The sequence below is a fragment of the Anolis carolinensis genome, chromosome 6 (genome assembly GCF_035594765.1).
Source record: "Anolis carolinensis isolate JA03-04 chromosome 6, rAnoCar3.1.pri, whole genome shotgun sequence".
Classification (NCBI taxonomy): Eukaryota; Metazoa; Chordata; class Lepidosauria; order Squamata; family Dactyloidae; genus Anolis; species Anolis carolinensis.
In genome coordinates this window covers 8,802,614-8,821,179 of record NC_085846.1, presented here as the reverse complement: position 1 = coordinate 8,821,179, position 18,566 = coordinate 8,802,614, and the positions used below count along the sequence as shown (strand labels likewise).

The window sequence follows — 18,566 nt, the reverse complement described above, 5'->3', positions numbered from 1 at the left end:
AGTGTTGCCAAATGTAATTGGCGAAGCCGCACACTCCACACTTTCCCCCATGTGATCGCCCCCAGTGGGCAATGCAAGGGCAGGCGAGGCATGGATCGCTAGATTCCCCATGCCTCACAGCAAAGAGGAGCACCACCGGACATGTGAAGAGGTTGTTAGCAGACCACAATCTGAGCACAAGTCAACAGTGTGATGCAACATTAATAGGGGTACAGTATCAAGACTGAGTGAAGTCATAATCCCTCTCTCTTCTCTTTAGTCAGAGCTCACCTGGAATAATGTATCTTAGCATCATAATTCAGGGAAGATGTTAATAAACCTGAATGTGTCAGAAGAAGGGGCTCAGAATGGTCAAAACTCTGGAGGACAAGCCCTATAAGGAGCATCTCAGGAAGCTTGTGGTATTTAGCTTGGATAATAGATGTTTGAGAGAGGTCATGATAGCTATTTAAATATTTTTTTGAATATCATACTAAGGAAGTCTCTATCGACCAGGAAAAGTAACAACGAGAAGAGTTGTTTGACAATAGAATATGCTTCCTCAGAGTCCAGTGGAATCTCCTTTTCCAAGTACAAAATTCAAAGCAAAAATAAACATTTTATTTAATGTTGACTAGTTTTAGAATTTGAGTATTATTTTTAAGGAACATGCCTGAAGAATTAATAATTTTTTCCAAAATATCCAAAATGAGAGCAATTGAGAATTGAATGCTGGTCTGGGAAGAAAGGGGTGGACATGTTTTGTGAGGAAAAGGTTTTGAACCATGAATTGCCTTCAAGAACAACACCATTTGTTGCTTACAGCAGGAAACAAATTCATCAAAAAGCTTTAGGTGTTTTCATTCACTCTAACATTAAGCGATGGAGATTTATTCCTTCTCAAATAAGAAATCTTCACAAAATGCAAAATAAAATATTGCACCTGCATTTTTTTAAATACCAGAAAGTTCAGAATGAAGCTGAACATATTCTTTTCCCTTCCACGTAACTGTTAAAAAAAAAAAGGGGGGGGGTAGCCTTTGCAAGAGAGAAAGGGAACCCAATTTCAGTATCAATATACAGAGATTCAAGTACATCTTGTCCCTGAAAAAGATAAATAGGTCATTTTTAATTGCCTCACATAGATTTTTCCACCCAATAAAATGTCCTCCATTTCCAAAATTTATGAAAAGAACTAAAAATCTCAGAAATAACTGGAACAGTCTTGGGAATGTCCTAGAAATCCTCTATTTCATCTTAGAAAATTTACATGTGTGGGTGACAAGATAATCACATTCAACAAAAGAACCCCAATGAAGTCATTGAAAAAGTCTGAAAATACAGTGAAGAAATGGATGGAGCACAGGAAAAAATGCAAGGAACACCACAACTTGTGATGCAAGGGAGCTCACCAAGAAAAAAAAATAACTTTACATGTTTATAAAACAAATCTGGGATCTTGGTTGTGGGGGCTTTTTATTCTGTATCAGTCCTGCCCCTATGTTGGCTGATGTGTTTATGCAAAGGCAAGAAGGCCTCCCCTTCCTTCTTAAACCCAGAACATACCTTACCAGAGACAGACTTCTCTGTTGCAGCACACAGCAACTAAGACCAATCTGTCCTGTTGCAATGCAATTCCTCTGGTCAATACTCATTGCCCTGGCTGCCTCCTTCCCATGTATGTTGGGATTCCACTTTGGGATAACTTTATTATACATTGAAGTGATGCTGTGCTTGTGGTTGTATTGCGTTTCTCTAGCTTAAGTAGATCTCCTTCCTTCCTGCTTCTTCCAGGTGTCCTCTCACAAGTGGTGCTGACCCAGTCAGATCCTGTGATGAAGAAACCTGGAGAATCCCATAAGATGACCTGTGCCACCAGTGGATTCACTCTTAGCAGCACCTGGATGGGCTGGGTGAGACAGAAAGCAGGCAAAGGATTGGAATGGCTTGTTTGGTATTATAGTACTGGGAACAAGCACTATTCCCCTACAATCCAAGGGCGATTCACAGCCTCTAAGGACACCACCAACTTCTATCTGCAAATGAACAACCTCAAAGTAGATGACACTGGAGTCTATTACTGTGCAAGAGACACAGTGAAAGGGATCCCAGCAGACCTCTGACAAAATCCCTTGGCTGCTTGCACTGATTAGAAAGTCACCAGAGGGGGCAGAGGAAATCCACAAATGAGAGACTTGTAATGCAGAAGAGATACACCAAAGGAAGTCAAGATTCTTCATTTTATTAATCTTATTTTACTTTGTTTCAGGAGTTCATGTGTGAATCATTTGGGCCGAAATGGTGGGACAAAATAAAAAGAGATTGTTATAAACCCTTCTGAGAAGTAATCAGAAGTAAACGGGTAATAGTGGGAAGAATTTCACCTACTCGAGATGGAACCAAGCAGTCTGGGATAGAAGGAAGGAATGGTGTATCAAGTATGCATTTTAGAAATATTAAAATTCTTAAATATTCTCCTTCTAAATTAAGGACTTCTTATACTAAATTAGATCATTCTGAATCATCTTATTCCAAATCAATTTGGTCACAGGAAGGAATCATGTGGCACCCCATATATCACTGAAATGTAAGATTAGGATGTATCTAAATTGACCACTTAATCCACAACCAGTCTGGAGGAGTAATAGCCCAAGGTGTGGGGCTGTTCCAGACTTCACCCAAACTCCAAAACTCTCCCCGGGGCCGTGGTGGAGGCTCCTTCCTTGGAGGCTTTTAAGCAGAGGCTGGATGGCCATCTGTCGGGGGTGCTTTGAATGCGATTTCCTGCTTCTTAGCAGGGGGTTGGACTAGATGGCCCATGTGGTCTCTTCCAACTCTACTATTCTATGATTCTATGATTCTATGATTTCCTGACTTTCTAGCATAGGGTTGAACATTTTAATCCAATTTACCCCATGGGAAGGACCAGAAGTCTCTAGACTTCATGGAGACATCCAGGAGTGACCTCTCAGCCACAGTCTGTTACTGAGTCCATGTAGAGAAGCCCTTACCAGCTTAACCAATAGCATTGCTATGAGTCAGGAAGTGAAAGGAGAGGGATTTGCAACCCTTATGAAGTAGAGTCCATGCAAATCAATCAGACTGTTGCATCTACTAAAGGTTGATTTTATGTCAACATGTGGAAGCTCCAACTACTCACAGCCTTCTAAAGTTAGGAGAGGTCTCTCCATCACTGAAAATAACTCAACTGCATCGCACACAACCAAAGACATGATTCTCTGGTTGAAACTTCTCACCTTATTTGAAGCTTTCTTTGGTAATGTTTCCCTCATGAGGCTCATCAACTTTTTTGCACTTTCCTGTACAGATTGCTCATGTTTGTTTGTTGTTTACAGGGTGCCTTTCACAGGTCTTGCTGGTAAAAAAGGGAGGAGAAGGCATTGTCACCCCTGGAAGTTCCCTTCACCTCTCCTGCAAAGCCTTTGGATTCACTTTTACTGACTATGAAATGCATTGGGTCCGCCAGGCTAAAGGGAAAGGCCTGGAGTGGGTGGCTGGCGTTAGCAAACCTACAGGAAGTAGCCAATGGTATAACCCCAAGGTCACGGGAAGATTCAACATCTCTAGAGATAATCCTCAGACTTCAGTTAATCTTCAAATGAACAACTTGAAGCCTGAAGACTCCGGCATGTATTATTGCACAAGAGGCACAATGGTGCCTTCTGCCTTCTGGCTTGTACAAAAACATCCGAGGTCCCATTGGAACAAATAAGAGCATTACCCTGTTGCAGTTTTTGCAGCTGTGATCGGGCTACCACAGAATACTGGTTACCATAAATACAGGAAGAGAACATGGGAAGCAGGAGATCCGCCTCTTGGCATTTCTTTGTCTTTCCACCTCTCTCTCTCTCTCCCTCTGACATGTAGAGATACACAAAAGCCCTCGAGGATCCCCACAAATAAAGTTTTTCTTTTATTTTTTTCACAGTACTTTATATTTTTAACAGAAAAACATACACACACAAAAACCAAAAATACATAGACATATTGAGACACATAGTTAACAATTACACATCAAACTACACACAGTAGTTTGAAAATAAGTTTTTCCTTTGCTCTACATACAAATTTAGAGGAAAGCAGATGTTCCCCAGAGCTGTCAGGGAATGCTAAAAATAAATGCATGCTGAAAAATAATCTACACATTTCCAAAGGCTATGGGTCCATCTACAATGTAGAATTAATACAATTGGATGTTATCTGTCATTGCTCAATACTATGAAATCATGGGTAATTTGGTGAGGCACTAGGACTCTTCGGCAGAGAAGCATAAAGACCACATAAAACCACAATTCCCATGATTTCATAGTATTGAGCCATTGCCGTCAAAGTGAAGTCAAACTGCACTAATTCTGCAGTATAGATGCTCCCCAGGTCTCAAAGGAAGATAATAGCAAACCTTCCCTGGACAGGAAAACAATGTGGAAAGGTTGCTGTAAATCAGAACTGACATGAAAGTACACAAGGAGAAAGTCTGTCCTATTGTGAGGAAGTATTTTGGCTAGGCTACAACTTGCTTGCTTTTTAAGATATTCCAAGGAATTTGGTAACACTTCAAATTGTTTTTCACAACTTCAAGTCTGATTTAAAAGGAGGTTTAAGAAAGAAGTGCTCAATTTGTAGCTACAATAAATGGGATGTGGGCCAAAATGAGTGGTGTTGGAAATATGTAGAGATATTCCCTGGTCACATTCCAATTATAATATTATGACAGAGGTGAAAAAATGGCATGAGATATTGGATCAAAATTCCATTTTCAGTACTATTTTGGGAGAAAAGTGGAATATCAATCAATCAAGAAATTATGGGAGCTTGTAGTCTCCACACAGCCATAATAGGATTTATTTCCCTGCTACTAATCCCAGAACACCAGGTTCACTTTTCCCAGGTAACTCAAAACTTAATTTATCCTTTGAAAGAGGGAAAGATACTTTCTTTGAAGTAAGACATGAAATGGACACTGAGAAATATGCACAGATATATTAAAGGTGAAGAAGTCATTCTGCTCAATTCACAGCAATATGATCAGTGCCTCTGGTTCTTTTGCAATATTAAGAACCAAGAGAAATAAGCTCTTCATGTCCAAAATCTGTCCATGTATGAAATCAACAGAGGGACAATGCAGGAATTTTCTTCCATCACTAAGCACTTATCTTAGTTTAAGATGGACTTGAATCTTCCTTCCTGTCCAATACGATCAATTGAGTATTCCCATCTTATTCATCTTTATTAATATTGTTTATAAGTTGACCTTCTGCAAATTGTGCAAATGTAGAAAAATATACTGGGATATCAACAGCCTCTGTTGCTTTTTTATGATTGAGGATATGCAAATATATAAATGACGTCCCGTTCAGATCAGTAATATACTGTCCCTGCCCCAACTACAAACATATACACAAAATTGGTGATAGTCTGTGATCATTTTGGCTTCATCTCTTTCACAGAAAAACAAGAAATGTTCCATTGGATCAATCTCCTTGTCTTTTTAACATTTTGCCATGGTAGCTTTTGTTTTTTCAAATAAAGAAAATTGTGATGTTTTCAACTGCTTGAAAAATTCATGCTTGTTTTTCCCTTCCAGATGCCCAGTCAGAGATCCGGTTGGAAGAGTCTGGAGGGGGTTTGAAGAAACCTGGGGGCTCTGCCCACCTTTCCTGTCAAATCACTGGGTTCACAGGCTATTACATGTCATGGGTGAGACAAGCTCCTGGAAAGGGCCTGGAATGGGTCGCACAGATGCATCCAACAGATTCAGCCTACATTTACTACTCAAATGCAGTGAGGGGCCGCTTCATCATCTCCCGAGATAATGCAAACAATATACTATATCTGCAAATGAACAGCCTGAAACCTGAAGACACTGCTGTGTACTATTGTGCAAGGGACACAGTGAGAAAAGGGGATGTGAAGCCAAGTAAAAACCTTCCTTCCAGTGCGCAGTCGTTCTACTCTAATTCCTCCCTGCTGTGTCTGAAGGAAGGAGCCAGCACAACAAGGGAAGCCTCCTGTGTTGGAGTCAAAGTGTCTGGCAGTACTTTCACCCATTGAAGGTGGGGCCTCCACTAGAAGACACATGACACCATGTGATGTCTGGTGTGGGCCCGCTATCCTCCAGACAGGATGAAAGTGTCCTAGGGATGCCATGGCTCCATGCTATGGAATCATAGGAGTTGTAGTTTTTCAAGGTCTTCAGCCTTCTTTGCCAAAGAGTTCTGGTGGTGCTTCACCAAACTACAAATCCCAAGATTCTAAAGCACCGAACCAGGGAAATTAAATTGCTGTCAAACTGCATTAATTCTACAGTGTAGATGCACCATAATTTTGGTCTATAGTTTGGGAAACATACACTGCAGAAGATGTATTAGAAACATTGGCATAGGGGAAAAGTGAGCTAAGGAAGGTTGAAGGAAGGTAGATGCAGAGGGAATGGGAAACTTCCATTTCTAGAACATTCCATCCATCCCCAGATTCGAGGGAGGTATCTAAGGTACTTAATCTATACTGTGATAGGGCTCAGTGCCTGGAGTAGTTTCTTTAAAGTTTGGGGGATGGAAATCTGGAGGAAACCTGCTGCCCAACTGTCGTGGAGGCACTAGTTGGAACAATGGCATTCTCCTCTCCCACTGCTTAACCCATCCTTCCAATTCCCAATAAAGCAAAGAGCACTCATCAGTCGGAAGGTTCCTTTTGTGACACAGTAAATGATTTCATAAAACAATACATAAGCAGGACCAAGGATGGCATCTTTACTGATCCCATGCACCTGCCTTCTCCATCCACATCTGGACTTGAAAGAACAAGGCAAAGCGTATCCTATTGTAAATCTACCCAAGGAAATCAAGAGCCTGATCTGTGGTGTAGAAATGTTAATAGAGGTTCATTACAGCTGTATACCTCTCTCCACATTATCTGCAATATCACACAAATAAGAAAACAATCTACAACATTCTTTAGTTGCTTCATGGTTGCAAGGCCAGGCACGCCTCACATCAAACTAGCCAATGAAAGCATATATCTACAAGAATATCCAGAATACCTGGTGGAGAACTAAGGGCAGAAACAAGATGATCACCATTTCTAACTCATTCAGGATCTGCTGTTCTGTCATAAACCTTTTCTTCCTTCTGCTTCTCGCAAGAGGGCACCATTGAGATACAGAAGAAAAAGATATAGGCAACCCCCTGCACATGAAAGAAATCAACATCAGTTGGGCAAGCCTGTATTCAGCTGCTGATCTGGTTATTTCCACAGTTATTTCGTTGGCAGTGATTAATGAACTAACTCCTTAAGATTCTGTGGCTTACAACAATTCACTGTGTAAAGCGGAGGCAGCTTTAACTCTCACCTTTACTTTTATATATATATATATTTAAAATATGTAGAGTGGGTAGAATGACCATGATCCATCTTACTTAAATTATCTAAACTTTTCATAGCCTCTTTGCTCTTTGTTTCAAGCTACCATGCATGGAAATCAGTTCCTTCTATTGCTGAAAAAGACATGTTTTGTTAAATTCACAGTTACATCTTCCTTCCAATAAAGTACCCTGGATTTAATATTTTTCCCTATTCCTTACTGTAATTCTTCTCATTCCTCATATAAAGCCTTGTCCTCCTGCTTTATTTGATAAGAGATGCAAATATGCAATTACTTTCCAGTTCAGAGCTGGCATATACTCCTCCTATTCAACCAGGCTGGTAGACACAACACTTTGTGCCTTGATTACTCCCTGTTTTATTATTCTCAAAGCAAAAGAAGTGTGGAAATTATATTTTGGCTTCACTTTGTTTTGTTTTTTTCACACTTTTCTGAGGTATTTTTTATTTCATTTAAAGTAAAAATTGTATTACATTTCATCAACCCATTGTACTTCATTTTATTTTCAATGAAGTACAATGGGTTTTGTTTTTTCCTGTTCTAGATGTCCAGTTGGAGATATAGTTGGAAGTGTCTGGGTGTGTGTGTAAAAAGGCCTGGAGATTCCCTTTTCCTCTCTTGTAAAGCCTCTGGCTTCACATCAGCTACTACAAGGATTGGGTTAGGCAAACTCCTGGAAAAGGTCAGGAATGAGTTGCAGAGATAGGTTCATCCTTAAGTCCATTTGCTACTCAGATGCAGTGAGAGGATGCTTCACCATCTCCACGGATGTTTTGAATAGTCTGCTATCTTTGCAAATGAACAGCCTGAAAACAAAGGACTCTGAAGTGTGTTGTCGAAGGTTTTCATGGCCAGAATCACTGGGTTGCTGAGAGGTGAAATAATAATTATGAAATAATAATTAATATTATTTAATTAATAACAGCTGACTGATTTAACACAGTTGGATTAAATTAGCAACAGTTAAAACTGATGCACATTAAGGGTTCTCTTTATAAGTATCCCATGACTTTGCTTATTCCAGTATAAATCCCTTAACGCACATTGTTGTGTGAGGTCAATGCAGGTATCAACTAAACACCGCTCTGCCAAGTTGACTTCAACATGCATTAAGTGGTCAGTGTAGATGTGCCCTGAGTTGTCATAATTCACAAGCAAATGGAAAGTCTTCCATTTTGCAAAAAGATGGTATTCTGGATTCTCATGTGGTCTTAATGCTGACCTCTCATTTTGGCTGATGGATTTATGCAAAGCCAAGAAGGGGTTCATTTCCTTCTTAAACCCTCAAAGCTTCCCCATCTCACACACACCTCTTAGCAAAGGACGCAGCGGTCTTTTGATATCTAGTTGGCACCCTACCATGCTTCCTTTACTGCATATATTCCTTGCATCCTGCTCATGTATGATGTGGTTTGATTTTTAGAGATCCTGAACTGAGAGTTTGTTATTAGCTGGGTTTCTCATTGATGTTTCTCCTGACCTCAATATCTTGTCCTTTTCTTTCTTTTAACAGGTGTCTTTGGGGAAGTGGTACTAACTCAGTCGGACTCAGTCTTGAAAAAACCAGGAGAATCCCATAAATTGGTCTGTGGCACAAGTGGACTCATGCTTAGTAGCACCTGGATGAACTGGGTGAGAAAGAAACCAAGCGGAGGCTTGGAATGGCTTGTACACTATTACAGCACCACTTCTGGGCACAGCTCTTATTCTTCTGCCATCAAAGGGCGATTTGAGGCCTCTAAGGATAGCACCAACTTCTATCTGCTAATGAATGATCTCAGAGAAGATGACACAGCCATGTATTACTGTGCAAGATGCACAGTGAGAGAGATCCTCTGAGACTTTAGGCAAAAAAAAACCCATTAAATTAATCCAGATGTCAACACAGAGAGTGCTCCAGAAAGTCACAAGTCATAGACTTTGTCAAGCAGAACAGAAATAATTCAACAGTTATCCATACTTCATGTCAATCCTTTGGCACAAACCTAGCCTATTGAAGTTTGTTCCACTAATTTTTTTTCTGAACTATCAGTATTTTTGTATGGACTAAAGAGAATTCCTTTGCCTATGCAACTGTCTTAATATTTGTATTTCCTAATTGCCTTCATCTTTATGAAACTGCGCAAACAACAACCAGGGGAGCCTTTTGGCTTTCTCCTTTAACTGGCCTCTGTATGACTGAAAACATTATCTGGGTCCACACAAAGTATACAGTTATAATGATATAATTCCACTTTAACCACCAGCTGAAAATGAGTCAACAGTGTGATGCGGCAGATAAAAATGCCAATGTGATTCTTGGCAGCATTAACAGTACAGTATCGGGGCTGAGGGAAGTCTCTTCTACTTTGGTCAGAACTCACTTGAAATAATGTGTCTAGATCCAGACATTACAATTCAAGAAAGATATTGTCAAGCCTGAATGTGTCAGGAGAAGAGGATCAGAATGATCAAGTCTATAAGCCAATCCCTATAAGGAGCAGCTTAGGCAACTGGAGAGGTTTAGCTTGGAGAATAGATGTTTGAGAGGGGACATGATAGCTATATTTAAATATTTGGGGAAAATGTTATATTGAAGAGGTCTCTACTGCTCTAGAAACCAGGAAAAGTAACATTAAGAAGAGCTATTTGACAGCAGAATACGTTGTCTCAGAGTCCAGTGGAGTCTCCTTCTCTAGAGGTTTTTGAACTGAGAGCAGATGGCCATCTGCCAGGAGTGCTTGGATTGGGTGATCCTGCATGGCAGAATGTAGTTGCACTGAATGGCCCCTGTGGACTCTTCAAATTCTATGATTCTATGGCTCTAAATTGGAAACAATAGACTTCAATGCTCACCTAGAAGATGGAAACACAATCATTTAGAACAATGATGTTTTATGTGTAACCATCAAACAACACGTCCAGTTTTCAGGGTGCTATGTTGATCATAAAGGTCTGCTTGAAAACCTGTATATGAACCAGTCTCCCACAGGAATCTGATCTCAACTCTGGATGATACCTGTTCAGTTCATTATTGGGTGGAACATTTATTCAAATTGTTTAATTGGTTATTTGGGGGGAGGGGGATGTTCCAAATTATTAAAACTTCTTGGGGAACTCTGGCATCTTAGGCTGTCCATTGCCTCTGAATTTCAGATCAGAAAAAAGTATCCCCCCCCCTTTTTTTTTTGAATCACAAAAGTTATCCTTGACAAACAACGTGCCACATTTTTAAAAAATCATGGCTCCCTGTGGTGTTCCTGCCATAAAGTCTAAAAATGAAAACATTGGATGAAGTTTTGCATCTTTTTAGATCTGCAAATTCAAAAGAGAGGCCAAGTTCAGCATGGAGATGACCACATTGTACTTGCCTGCCATTAAGCTGTAAAATGGGGAGAGGTCAAGAGAGAAAATGAGGGAGTGGCAACCCAGTTTTAGTATCGATATATTGCATATCTTCTGTTTTCAAATATTATTGCCAGTAGTTCTGAAATTACTTCGCTATTTCCTTGAATACAAACACCTTAAGATTTCCTATTCTCTCCTTACAAAAGAGAAGCTTCTTCTTGTTGTTGCCTCTCCTTTTTTTGAGATAAGGATTGAAAAAGGATCAGGGGTAGTGAAAATACACCCAAGTCAATTGCAGCATAAGTTAATATGGGTTAATAAAGGCATCTGTGATGGACATTCACTGTTCCTGCCACTCATCTACCAAGAACAGAGAACAGCAAGCTTCTTCCACTTCTTTGCACCTCTACCTTTCTGAAGTCACTTAAATTTAACCAGATTCCTTGAAATGATCTCAATTTCTCTCCATAAATAGTAATACCCCTAGCAAGCAACCCTATGTCACTGTACAAAGAGATCCATGCTGCTTTTTAAGCCCAGGGGGGTATGCAAATTCACTAACAAATTCCTGTTCAAACCCCTCATATACTATTCCCCCATGAGCTATGCCCATACTCTGTGACCTCTTTCTGCTTCATCTCTCTCTAAACAAAAAAGCACTATGACTTTAGGACTTTATATCATTTTGGTTTTAGCCATTTCCCAAGGTAACCGTTGAAATTAATATTCTTATTAATATATAACAATGCCTGAAATATAGTTATGGATATTTACTTCTTAGATATCCAGATCTAGAGTAAAAGGAGGCTTAGCTTCTCGTTTTCTTTTTATTGATTTTCAAAGATATTTTCCCCTTTTAAATAGAAATAGTATATTTTACTTATTTGTTTGTCTGAAGCATAATTTCAGGTCTGGTTTTTTTTTTTTTGTTTTTTTTTCCTTTCAGAAGTCCGGTCAGCAATCCAGTTGGAAGAATCTGGAGGGGATACAAAAAAGCCGGGAGAGTCCGTCCGTCTCAGCTGCGAAGGTTCTGGCTTCACCTTCAGCAGCTACTGGATGAGCTGGGTGAGACAAGCTCCTGGGAAAGGTCTCGAATGGGTTGCCTATATCCACCCAACCTCAGCTTCCACTTATTATCCAGATGTGGTGAAAGGGCGCTTCACCATCTCCAGAGACAATTCAAACAACATGCTCTATTTGCAAATGAACAGTCTAAAACCAGAAGACACTGCTACATATTACTGTGCAAGAGACACAGTGTGAGGAAGTGAATGTGAAGCCAAGCAAAAATTGCTAGACTACAAAAGGATGAAATAGGGTGCATTATGGCAATGCAATCCACTTACACAAGTCTGACGATATATTGCTGAGATTTTGTGTATTCTTAGCAGAAATGGATGATAATCTTGTTCAGCTTCTATAAACCTTCCAAATTTTGTATATATTGCTACATGTGTTCCACAGAAATGACTTTTTAATGTGGTAGAAAGTGGCATGCTAATCTGGTCTGACTTGTATTATTATTATTCCCATTTATTATCTCTTTGATTGATATGTAAAACAGCTACAATTTGAATATCCCTTAATCAAAAAGCTGGGGATTTTTTTTCAGTTTTGTATTTCCATATATGTATATCATGGAAATGTGTACCAAGTCGAGATACAAAATTCATTTCTGTTTCGCATACACTGTATACACATTGCCTAAAGGCACTTTTATAAATAGTATTATAATAATTTGGGGCATGAAACAAAACACTTGTGTACATTGAACACATCAGAAAGCAATATCTCAGACACCCCTGTGGACAATTTCAGATTTTGGAGAATTTCAGCTCTCAGGATTACAGATAAGGGATGCTTCTCCTGTGTGCTCAGCCTGGTTTTTGGTGCTAAATTAAGATTGTCATTTCCTTTTTTCTATCCGCACCTTTAACCATTAGATGGCAGGCAAGTATCATACACTCCTCCCCAATCTAGGAATGCACAATATTTTCTCTAGTATCGGGCTTCAACATTTTAGATGGCTGTACTTCCCAAAGGGGCCACCCATTTCCCATTAGTGAGCATCATAAAGAATATAAAAGTAGGCATGTATAGAATTTCTTCTACCTCTGGAACAATGCCATTGTTTCCTTTCCCAAGTACCAACGTTGGTGTAAAATAAGAATTAAAGATTAAACTGCATGCTAATCTGTTTTAGTGAGACCCATCCATTCCATTGTGACACAACTGACATTTTCCTGTGGCCTGTATTATTTGCTCAGCTGTGTCACTGGTGCAATGCTAGACATGCTGTAATGGCAGTATTACCAAATATATATATTCAGGTAGAAGTCAATTTCATGTATAAGTTAAGGGAAGGTTTGGGGGACCAAAATTATGGATTTTAATATGACTTATAGATAAGTCAATGGGAAATTGTCACATTCCTCCAGTGACAGTTGTCATTTTCCTACCTAGGCATTCAAAAAGGTCAAAAGTGCCATAATTTAGAGATTTCTGGAGATCAGTCCTTCTTTTAGGATAAGCTATTCTACCCAGAAAAAGAGGGTTTTTGTTGTTGTTATGAAGTGTATTGGCCAGTTGATAAGTCAGCCCAGGTTTTTGAAGTTTTTATTAAAATCTCTAGACTTATACAGGAGTATATGCAAAATGTGCCCGGGACCAATAACTAGAAGTTATGGTAACACACAGTGTTAGATCCCGAGTAGCATTTAGGAAAGATTTAAAAACATGGCTATTCCGGTGTGCCTTCGGAGAGTAACTGTTCTTTTGTTACTCCCCTCCACATTTATCCTCTAGACTGTTTCACTATCTGATGTCCCTGTCCCCCGAGGTTTTTATTCTGATCCCTTTCTCACCCCGAGTTTTTAACTTAGTGTTCATGCGGCCCGCCCTTGTTATATTGCTTTCTTGATTTTGTGTTGTACTGCATATTTTCATCTATTGTATTGGTTAATTGTACTATGATATGTTGTTTTTTATATTTTGTTATATTGTATTGTCCTGGGCAAGGCCCCATGTAAGCCGCCCCGTCCCCGTTGGGGAGATGGTGGCGGGGTATAAATAAAGTTTTATTATTATTATTATTATTACATCATCTTAGACAATAGAGACAGTTCTTGATACATGCTGTGCTGGTCACATAAACTTCAGATAAGAATTATCATGTATGTGTTACATAAATGTTCATGTGTAGTTTGTTGCCGTCAGTGTAATTCTGGAATTCTATAAAATACTGATGCTTGGAATAAACCCTGCCTATCTCAATCAATGATGTGAATATGTTGGACTGAAAGCTATAATGGTATTGGTATATTCTTGTCCAAAGTTCTTTCTTGCTGTTTGTTTATCAATCTGCTCAGTTTAAACGCTCATCTCACTTCCATGTTTCATCTAGGGGTTACAATGGTGACATTTCAGGTCCTATCCAACGCCACTACAATCTAGAGCTTCTTTGGTTGTTTTGCTGCTGAGCTGCCTAATGTATGTCACAGCTGCCAAGCTAAGAGACTCTTTGTCTGCTATATCAGCAAGAATGGCTAGTTTATGGGGCTTATCTGGAGGTTGAAGGAAAAGGTCAAAGGCAGAAATCCAATGACCAACACCTGCCTGAAACCAAAAATTTCTGGTTTGCACCTACTTGTTTTTTCCATTAAAAATATTAATCACCTTAGTTTTTAGGCACAATAAAACATTGGCTTGCTGTGAGTTTTTCGGGCTATATGGCCATGTTCCGGTAGCATTCTCTTCTGATGTTTTGCCTGCATCTGTGGCTGGCATCTTTAGAGGTTCTACCTTGCTAACCTTGATATTTTGATCATATCATGAGAAGACATGACTCACTAAAAAAGTCAGTCATGCTTGGTAAGGTAGAAGACAGGAGGAAAATGGAGGATTGCATTCCAGATGTGTTGAGGATTGGTGACTTGGTATCTCTCATTCATAGGGTCATAATAAGTTGAAGTCTTATGCAGACTCAAAAGGAAATGGAAGTGCCAAATTCAAGCGCTGTTCTTTTATCCTGATGTGTATGTAAATACAGAAGTAGCTTCCTGTTTAAATTAGAATTCAGCTCCTCTTGACCCAGCGACACCCAATCTGGTGTGTCTCTAACCACTTTGCAGTCAATCCCTTGCAAGTCCACAGAAAGAAAGAAAAAGATGTTTTGGCTTCAGTTTGCTTTCTTTTTAACCACCTTTAGAGGTACATTTTCACTTGTCACCCTGAATTCCCAGAAATTATTTATTCTAACTTAAATGGGAAGAGTTAAGTCATGACATGGTTATTAACTGAAATGTGGGAAGGCAGTAAAGTAACCAAGCAAGCAATTGGGGGAATTAATTTTGAATTAATAAAACAAAGTCTGTTTCATGTGTCTTTATTTCAGGTATCCCATCAGAGGCCCAACTGGTGGAATCTGGAGGAGGTGTAAGAAGGCCTGGTGAATCCCTCCAGCTTTCTTGTCTTGCCTCTGGAATTACTTTCAGCAGCTATGGAATGAACTGGGTGAGGCAAGCTCCAGCAAAAGGCTTGGAATGGGTGGCATATATTAGCTCAAGCTCGGGTACCATTTACTATTTGGACCAAGTGAAGGGACGATTCACAATCTCCAGAGACAACTCAAAAAATCTGCTCTATTTGCAAATGAACAACCTGAAACCCGAGGACAGTGCCGTTTATTACTGTGCAAGAGACACAGTGAGCAAAGTGAACCAGAAGCTCTCTAAAAACTCTCTTCTAGCACTAGCAGCTGTCCAAATTCATTCAAGTGAACTTGGAGAGCTTCCAGTTTAAATATCATTGAAAAAGAGAAGGAAATGATTTAAATGATAGTCTAGGTATATAGCCTTTATTGGTGATTCCTCAATTGTTATGGAATAGGATCATCATGCAATAAAATTTACATACCTATCTGGTAAAAAGTGATCCAATCTCTTTTGGCTTCCAGAAAAACTCTTCAAAACATACTCAACAGCACGATTTCTCTGAGGCATTTCTAAAATCACTATGATTTGTGTGTCTGGCCCAATCCCCTAAAGATTTCCAGAAGACAGCAGTCCATAACCAATCTTAGAACTGTTTTTAAATTACCCCTTCTTCCATAGAGAACAGAGAGTAGGTGCACGTGAAACTCTGTCAATTACATTTCTGATATTTTCCACTTTAAATCTCTTTGAAATGGGAATGTTGGAAACTCACCTATGAGACAAGGCATCAAGTGTAACTGTCATATAATCTTAAGAAGGGTATTGACAAAGGCAGACACAGTCCAAGTCTATTTGCCTCAAGTCGTTGCAAAAGGGTCTCCATTTTGAGACAGGGTTTCCCACTAGGATATTGTGGTTACTGACATTCTTTTTTTGGTTACTCCCTATGATTTATGAAGAAAGAGCTCAGAAATGCCCTAAATTTGATATCTTTCTTATTCCACTTGTGTAGTACCAGATAAACAAACTTCTCATCTCTTCTCAGCTTATATATGTTTTCTGTCCCAGCCCAAATAACCCAATAAACGACTGTATACATAGACATCATCTGATGCATATATAAAAATCAAATAGACTATATCATAGAAAGCAGAAGATGTAGAAGCTCAATTCTCCCTGCAAAAACAAGTTCAGGAGGAGATTGTGGCATAAACCATGAAATATTAAAAGCAAAAATTAGTGTAAAGCTAAAGAACATAAAACCAGCCATCATGCTGAAATTCAACCTGATGAACATTCCCAAAGAATGTAATGATCTAATTAAAAATAGATCTACATGATCAAAAGGAGCATAGTGTCAAGATCAAGGGGTGTAATGGTGTCCCTTTATTCTGCTTTGGTGAGACCTCACTTGGAATACTGTGTCCAGTTCTGTGCACCAAATTTTAAGAGAGAGATTGACAAACTGGAATGTGTCCATAGGCAGGCAACCAAAATAGTCTAAGTTCTGGAAACCACGTCTATGGGTGGCGGCTGAAAGAGCTATGTTTAACCTGAAGAAGAAAAGGTTGAGAGGAGACATGATAGCCATGTATAAATATTTGAAGGATGACATAAGGAAAGGGGAAGAGGCTTGTTTTCTGCTGTTCTGGAAACTAGGACTTGGATCAATAGATTCAAATTACAGGGAAGGAGATTCCACCTGAACATTAGGAAGAACATCCTGATTGTGAGAGCTGTCAAACAGTGGAACTCTCTGCCTCAGAGTATGATGGAAGCTCCTTTTTTTTGAGACTTTTAAACAGTGACTAGATAACCATCTGTCAGGGATGCTTTGATTGTATTTTTCCTTCATGGCAGGGGGTTGGATAGACAGCCAATGTGGTGTCTTCCAACTTCATTGTTCTATGATTCTGTGATTCTGTGATTCTATTAAGCCTAATTGATCTCAAGCTAGAAGAACTCTGAACTGAAGCTGGGGACATTTGTCCTTAATTTTTTCATGGATCCTGAACATCCTCACTGAGAAAGACCCCTAAAAAAGAGGTGTCATTCTCTTCCACTTAACATGGAGTAATGACTCTTTTTTCTGGCTATTGTAGTACCCTGATGCCCAGTTCTGTGTCTTCTTTTAAAAACTAGATTTACATTCCAGTGTGTTCATTGAGGACTTTTGCCTCTCCTTTCTGAAAAGTTCTTGATTTGTTACTACCAGACTACTGTGCAAGCTATTCTCTTAGCACAACTATGTATTTTTAAAATTGAGATATGCAAATAGGGAAGGAGGCTTGTTTGCTCTGCAGACCATATATAACTCAAGTTCTCACCATTGAAAATTCAGACACCCCTGCAGATTCCTTATGCAGAGAAGATTTACTCTGAAAGATTCAGTGAACCTTCCTCACGAAATCAACACAAATGTATTCCTGGTATCGTTTCATTGTTCTGTCAGCCATTTTGGAAGGTATCTTCTCCTCCACTAACATTGTTTTGAGGATCTATTTACACCAGGCCTGCACAACCGGTGTCCCTCCAGATGTTTTGGACTTCAGCTCCCAGAATTCCTGACTATAGGACAAGACTAAGACTTCTGGAAGGTGGAGGTTGTGCAAGCCTGATCTATACTGTTGAATTAATGCAGTTTGACACCACTTTATTTTGCCATGACTTCAAGCTATGGAATCCTGGGATTTCCAAAGCATAGAAGAAAAATGAGATTTCTGTTCTCTACACCATCTTTCTTTTCTCTTGCAGGTGTCCAGCTTCAGGTTGTTATAATCCAATCAAAGGCTGAAGTGAAGCGACCAGGAGAGTCAACCTGACTGACCTGCACCATGGACATAGCAGACCAATGGTGGATGTCTTGGCTTCGACAAAAACCTGGGCAGACTCTCGAGTGGCTGATCAGCTACTGGAAACCTTCTGTCACCAATTATTACTCTCCCACCATCCGGGGTCACTTCACAGCCTCAAAAGAGGGCTCAGATTTCTACTTGGAAATGAAGAACTTGAGGGAAGAGGACACCGCTTTGTATTACTGCACAAGGAGGGAGGCACTGTGAATAACTCTACAGCCAAAAGGTCCAGGAAGGAACCACAAGTGCCATGATGCCTTTGGACCACCAGGAGGCATTGATGGAACATAACTGTATTGTAACCTTCAGATAGAACATTTCTTCTCTTGAAGAGCATATAATAATGAGCTTCAGGCTGATTGCAATTTAGTCTGACAAATGTTCTCTCTCCAAATTTTAAATGAAAAAAATCACCTTATCTTGGCTGTTCCTGTTGCCACTGCCAGACAGCCACAGAGCTCCCAGAGAACTGGCCACCACAAGACATCTTTAATGACAAAGCAAAGGCACCCTAGTGATAAACAAGAAGGGAAGCTCTCCAGAGCTCCATGGCCATCTGCCATAGTGACA

At 39.7% G+C, this 18,566-nt stretch overlaps 3 gene segments (V, D, J or C); all 3 read left to right on the top strand.

The window, feature by feature from the left end:
• Nucleotides 1-1,329: 1,329 nt before the first annotated feature.
• Nucleotides 1,330-2,362, top strand: LOC134299850 (Ig heavy chain V region-like). The segment is given in 2 exon segments: nucleotides 1,330-1,657; nucleotides 1,774-2,362. Coding segments are annotated over 2 exon segments (573 nt in total).
• An 8,932-nt stretch (nucleotides 2,363-11,294) lies between these two features.
• On the top strand, nucleotides 11,295-12,099 carry LOC103280734 (Ig heavy chain V region 914-like). The segment is given in 2 exon segments: nucleotides 11,295-11,415; nucleotides 11,655-12,099. Coding segments are annotated over 2 exon segments (363 nt in total).
• A 2,513-nt stretch (nucleotides 12,100-14,612) lies between these two features.
• Nucleotides 14,613-18,420, top strand: LOC107983544 (immunoglobulin heavy variable 3-23-like). The segment is given in 3 exon segments: nucleotides 14,613-14,917; nucleotides 15,102-15,502; nucleotides 17,964-18,420. Coding segments are annotated over 3 exon segments (684 nt in total).
• The last annotated feature ends 146 nt before the right edge of the window (nucleotides 18,421-18,566 follow it).